The sequence below is a fragment of the Mandrillus leucophaeus genome, unplaced genomic scaffold, assembly GCF_000951045.1.
Source record: "Mandrillus leucophaeus isolate KB7577 unplaced genomic scaffold, Mleu.le_1.0 Scaffold75, whole genome shotgun sequence".
Taxonomy (NCBI): domain Eukaryota; kingdom Metazoa; phylum Chordata; class Mammalia; order Primates; family Cercopithecidae; genus Mandrillus; species Mandrillus leucophaeus.
Window position 1 is genome coordinate 1,625,136 of NW_012108141.1, and position 6,362 is coordinate 1,631,497.

General features: G+C 37.7%; 1 protein-coding gene across 2 annotated transcripts in view; it reads right to left on the bottom strand.

Moving 5' to 3' along the window:
* The window catches only part of CDKL2 (cyclin-dependent kinase-like 2 (CDC2-related kinase)), a 61,057-nt gene that overhangs the window by 51,683 nt on the left and 3,012 nt on the right, over nucleotides 1-6,362 (bottom strand). For both annotated transcript variants that reach the window (XM_011966177.1, XM_011966176.1), the window contains exon 2: nucleotides 4,399-4,595. In XM_011966177.1, the coding sequence (XP_011821567.1) occupies nucleotides 4,399-4,566 (168 nt within the window). In that variant the 5' untranslated portion in view covers nucleotides 4,567-4,595. The remainder of the gene's footprint in view (nucleotides 1-4,398; nucleotides 4,596-6,362) is intronic.

Sequence of the window (6,362 nt, forward strand, 5' to 3'; positions counted from 1 at the left end):
CAAAAATAAAACCTTAAAAGTATCTAGAAGAAAATGGTTATTGAGGAACACAATAAGACTGATGTCTGATTTTTCAATACAAGCAATGGGAGCCAGCAGAATAGTAGAATTCTATCTTGAACATACTGAATGTAATTAACTGACAACGCTGAATGCTACATCCTGAGAAAATAGCCTTTTTTTCTTTTTTTTTTTAAGCGATGAGATCTCACTACAGTGCCCAGGCTGGAGTGCAGGGGCTATTCACAGACATGATCATAGCACACCACAGTCTCAAACTCCTGGGCTCCAGTGATCCTTCCACCTCAGCCCTCTGAATAGCAAAGACTATAGGCCCATGCTACCACAACAGCTTGAAACAGTCTTTTAAACACAAAGTAGAATATATACTAACAAAAATGAATAGAACTTCTTATCATCAGATTTGCTTTAAAGAAAATAAAGGACGTGCTTTAAGCATAAGGAAAATGAACCCAGATGGAAACTCAGAAATGCAGGAAAGATTAAAGAGTAATAGAAAGGGTAATATTAGGTATATCTTAATAACTGCTGACTGTGAACAATTTTAAAAGGGATTTAACTATATATAGAATTTAACAATATTACATAGTAGCAATAACACATATATCTGATGGGTGGAGGGGAGAAAGGAGGGAGTAACTGAAGGTAAAAATGCTAAGAGTTTTGCACTGTAAAAGTACCTGTTTGAGTATCAGTAAGTCAGGTTCGTATATTACAATATCTAGAATAATTTCTAAAATACTAGCAAAATAATGTTTAACAAAATAATGTTTAAAAAGAAAAAAACCTAGAAATATGGAAGGCAACTAGGAAGATAAGTATAAATCCAAATATGTAAGTTTTATATTAAATATAAATAGACTAAACACTCCAAGTAAAATACAAAGACTATCAAACTGAATAAAACAAAAGAAACAACTGTATCTGCTTATAAGAGATATGCTTTACATCTAAAGACACAGAAGGTTAACAGGAGAAAGGATTAAAAAGTATATATCATATAAATAATGATCAAAAGTGCAAACATACTAATGGCAAAGTATATGTTAAGACAAGAAGACTGGCCAGGCCTGGTGGCTCATGCCTGTAATCCCAACATTTTGGGAGGCCGAAGTGGGTGGATCACAAGATCAGGAGTTTGAGAGCAACCTGGCCAACATGGTGAAACCCTGCCTCTACTAAAATACAAAAATTAGCCAGGTGTGGCAGTGGGCACCTGTAATCCCAGCTATTCAGGAGGCTGAGGCAGGAGAATTGCTTGAACCCAGTGGGTAAAGGTTGCAGTGAGATGAGATCATACTACTATACTCGAGCCTGGGTGACAGAGCAAGACTCCATCTCAAAAAAAAAAAAAGACAAGAAGACCAAGAAACAAAAGGGTTATACAATGTTCATGAACTGGATGCAATATTGTAAACACATCAATTCTCCACAAATTGATCTACATAAATTCAATTAAATTCCTAGAGTTTTTATGAACATTGGTAAATTGATTCTAAAATTTATAATTTGTATATGGAAATGCAAACAGACAAAAATAGGGAAGATAGTCTTATAGAAGAAGGACAAAACAGAAGGGATTTATTCTACCAGATATAAAAACTTACAAACTAGGCCAGGTGCAGTGGCTCATACCTGTAATCCCAGCACTTTGGAAGGCTGAGGAGGGTGGATTGCTTGAGCCAAGCAGCTCAAGACTAGCCTGGGCAACATGGCAAAACCCTATCTTTACCCAAAAAAATACAAAAATTAGCCAACCATGGTGGCACACGCCTGTAGGCCCAGCTACTCAGAGGGCTGAAGTGGGAGAATCACTTGAGCCTGTGAGGCAGAGATAGCAGTGAGTCAAGATCATGCCACTGCACTGCAGCCTAGGTGATAGAGCAAGACCCTGTCTCAAAAAAAAAAAAAAAAACCTACTAACTAGAATAAACATGATTGTGGGCTACCGGTGCAAGCTTAAACAAATAAACCAATGGGACAGAATAAAATCTTACCTATATAGGAGAACATGTGGCAAAAGGAATATTCAGAACAGTGGAGAAAAAGATGGTATTTTCAATAAATGTTTCTGGGACAACTGATAGCCATAGGGGAAAAGTCATAAGATTTGACCGTGTCAAACACCATTATTAAGATCAAGAACAAGTATTAGATAATTAGGAATGATAAATATAATCAATCCAAAGTAACAAAAGTAAAAGACATAGAGAATTGGTAATACAAATAGCACATATTAAGGTGGTAGATATATATATTCAAAATACATCAGATATTATATTACAAGTAAATGGAATAAATGCTCCAACTAAAAGGCAAATATTGTCAAACAGGAAAAAAGCAAAATGTAACTATACAGTTTTCACAAGAGATACATCTAAACAAAAATTCAGAAAAATTAGGGGGCCAGGCGTGGTGACTCACGCCTGTAATCTCAGCACTTTGGAAGGCTGAGGCGGGCGGATCACCTGAGGTCAGGAGTTTGAGACCAGCCTGGCCAACATGGTGAAACCCCATCTCAACTAAAAATACAAAAATTAGCCAGGCATGGTGGGGGGTGCCTATAATACCAGCTACTTAGGAGGTTGAGGCAGGAGAATCGCTTGAACCCAGGAGGCAGAGGTTGCAGTGAGCCAAGATCGCTCCACTGCACTCTAGCCTAGGCAACAAGTGTGAAACTCCATCTCAAAAGAAACAAACAAAAAAAAGCATTCAGAAAAATTAGAAGTAAAAATATGGAAAAGATTTACTATGGAAACACTAACAAAAATTAAACTAATGTATGTACTCATTAATTTCAAATAAATTAGATCTTAAAACAAAATACTGGCCAGGTGTGCTGGCTCACACCTATAATCCCAACATTGAAAGGCCGAGGTAGGAGGATTACTTTAGCTCAGGAGTTTGAGACCAGCCTGAGCAATATAGTGAGACCTTATCTCTACTAAAAATAAAAAAATTAGCCAGGCATAGCAGCACACACCTGCAATCCCAGCTACTTGGGAGACAGGTGCAGGATTGCTTGAGCACAGGAGTTCAAGGCTGCAGTGAGCCATGATGATGCTACTGCACTCCAGCCTGGAGGACAGCGTAAGACCCTGTCTCAAAAAAACAAAACGAAACAGCCGGGTATGGTGGCTCATGCCTGTAATCCCAGCACTTTGGGAGGCTGAGGCGGGTAGATCATGAGGTCAGGAGTTCAAGCCCATCCCAGTCAACATGGTGAAACCCTGTCTCTACTAAAATACAAAAAAAAAAGAAGCTAGGCATGGTGATGCACACCTGTAGTCCCAGCTACTCAGGAGGCTGAGGCAGGGGAATCACTTGAACCTGGGAGGTGGAAGTTGTAATGAACTGAGATAGCGCCATTGCACTCCAGCCTGGTAACAGAGTAAGACTCCGTCTCAAAAAAAATAAAAACATCGAAACAAAATATTACTATAATAAAAAGGGTTATTGCATAATGACAAAAGATTTAACTCAACAGCAAGATAAAATAATTCTAAATATAACACACTAATAATACTGTTTCTGTTTATAAAAATAAACATTAACTGAACTACAATGAAAAGCAGAAAAATCAATAATCACAAAGGAAGATTTTAACATATTCTCAGTGTTGGATAAAACAAGCATATAAGAAAAATAAGTAAGAATTTGGAAGATTTGAACAACACAATTTAACATGAACTAATGAACATATATGAAATACTTTTCAAGAACAAGAGGGTTTTTTTTAGTTGACTATATTCTGAACCAAAAAGCAAATATCAAGAATCAAAGAAATAAATTCTTATATGGTGTATACTCAGATCATAGGGCAGTTCTGTCACAAATAAATAACCAGGAAATAACCTAGAAAATGTCCATGTTTGGAAATTCAGAAATATACTTTTAAATAACTCAGGGATTAAGAAAAATATAACGGAAATGAGAAACTATTGTTAGCAATCAAAATTTCCAGGATACATACCAAGCTGTTCCTACAGGAAAATGTATATCCTTAAATGCATATTTGAGGGGAAAAAAGGCTGGAAATTAGAGAAGCATCTATCTCAACAAATTAGGAAAAGGAGCTGCAAAATAAACCCATACAAATAAGTAGAAGAAATGAAATAATAAAGAGCAAAAATTAATGATATTCCTACTAACAAGTCATCAAATCTGGGGGTGATCTTTGGGACTGCTAACACAGACCATAGATAGATGATTGATAAATACACAGAAAGACACAGAGAGAAGGAATAAGCACTTTTAAAATCAGGTTTACATTCACCAGATAAATGAATTTGCATATCTAATCATTGTATTTCTTCTTATTGCCAAAAAAGGAACTGATACTCATATTTTTTCGATTCAATATATGCATTTACTCACCTTTAGTAACTTGATTTCTCGCATTGCAATCTTTTTAACCATTTTGTCATCGTCACTTTCTAAGAACTTCTTTATGGCCACAATTCTTCCAGTATCTTTATTCCTACACTTCATCACCATTCCATAACTCCCTTCTCCAACCAATCCCAGGTTTTCATATTTTTCCATTTTAACTTAAAGTCAGTAGACACTTTTTGCTGTGAAAACCAAAACACAGAATTAACAACATTGAGTACGTTAATTTCCTCCACCTTCCCAGCAAATTAATTCTTCCCTGCTTGTCTTCCATATTACATGGCTGTCCTGTATTAATTCACAATTTCCTAGTGTTTCTATATGTAAACTACGTTTTCAAAATGGTCACACACATTAATCTATGTTTTCAAAATGGTCACACACATTTCATAATAGACAAGGCAAATGGAATTGAAGCCATTAACTTTAAATTACTAAATGTCATGTTAATGAAATTCCATATATTTTTAATTATAATAAAGCAATACTTGAGCTATCATACATAACAATTACAACTCACTTTAAAAAGCACAATTTCAGCCTTGGCAACATAGCAAGATTCTCTCTCTACAAAAAAAATTTTTAAATTAGCTGGGTGTGGTGGTATATGCCTGTGGTCCCAGTTACTTGGGAGGCTGAGGCCGAAGAATTGCTTGAGCCCAGGAGGTTGAGGCTGCAGCGAACTGTGATGGCACTGCACACCAGCCTGAGCAATGGAGCGAGAATCTGTCTCAAAAACAAAACAAAACAAAACAAATAAACAAAATGCACAGGCCAGGTGCAGTGGCTCACGCCTGTAATCCCAGCACTTTAGAAGGCCGAGGCGGGCAGATCACCTGAGGTCAGGAGTTCGAGACCAGCCTGGCCAACATGGTGAACCCCTGTCTCTACTAAAATACAAAAATTAGCCAGGCATGGTACTGCACGCCTATAATCCCAGCTACTTGGGAGGCTGAGGCAGGAGAATCCCTTGAACCCAGGAGGCAGAGGTTGCAGTGAGGCAAGATCACACTACTGCACTCCAGCCTGGGCGACAGAGTGAGACTCTGTCTCAAAAAAAACCCAGCACAATTCCTTTTCACTCAAAGATGCATAACTGAATTTGGTGGGGGTTTTGTTTGTTTATTTGTTTGTTTTTGAGACGGAGTCCTGCTCTGTTGCCCAGGCTGGAGTGCAGTGGTGCAATTTAGGCTCACTGCAACCTCCACCTCCTGGGTTCAAGTAATTCTCCTGCCTCAGCCTCTGAGTAGCTGGGATTACAGGCGTGAGCCACTACACCCGGTTAAGTTTTGTATTTTCATAGAGACTGGGTTTTGCCATGTTGCCCAGGCTGGTCTCGAACTCCTGACCTCAAGCGATCCACCCACCTTGGCCTCCCAAAGTGCTGGGATTACAGGCGTGAGCCACAGAGCCCAGCCTGAATTTGGTTTTAATGAAGATCAACTTTTTTGTTACACTGGATTTAGATCCATGTTGGAAATACTTACGCACCTTCCACTTAATTGGAAAAAAAATACTTGATCACATAACAAATTAACGCAGAGCATCTTTCATAAAATATTTTTCTTTTCTTTTCTTTTTTTTTTGTTTTGAAATAGAGTCTCGTGCACTGGCGTGATCTCGGTTTACTGCAACCTCTGCCTCCCGGGTTCAACCGATTCCCTGCTTCTGTCTCCCCAGTAGCTGGGATTACAGGCCCCGCTACCACACTCAGCTAATTTTTGTACTTTCAGTAGAGACGGGATTTCGCCATGTTGCTGTTACTACATTGAACTTAGAAAATAAGAGTAATGACATCGGTATATAAGCAGATTTTTAAAATTAAATTAAATTAAATATTAGTAGTACCAAATACCGTGAAAGTATTTCAAAAATCCTGTTGATTACTCACTAATCATTAACTTCATAATTTGATAGTTGAATAATCAATTACTTCATAATTTGAATTT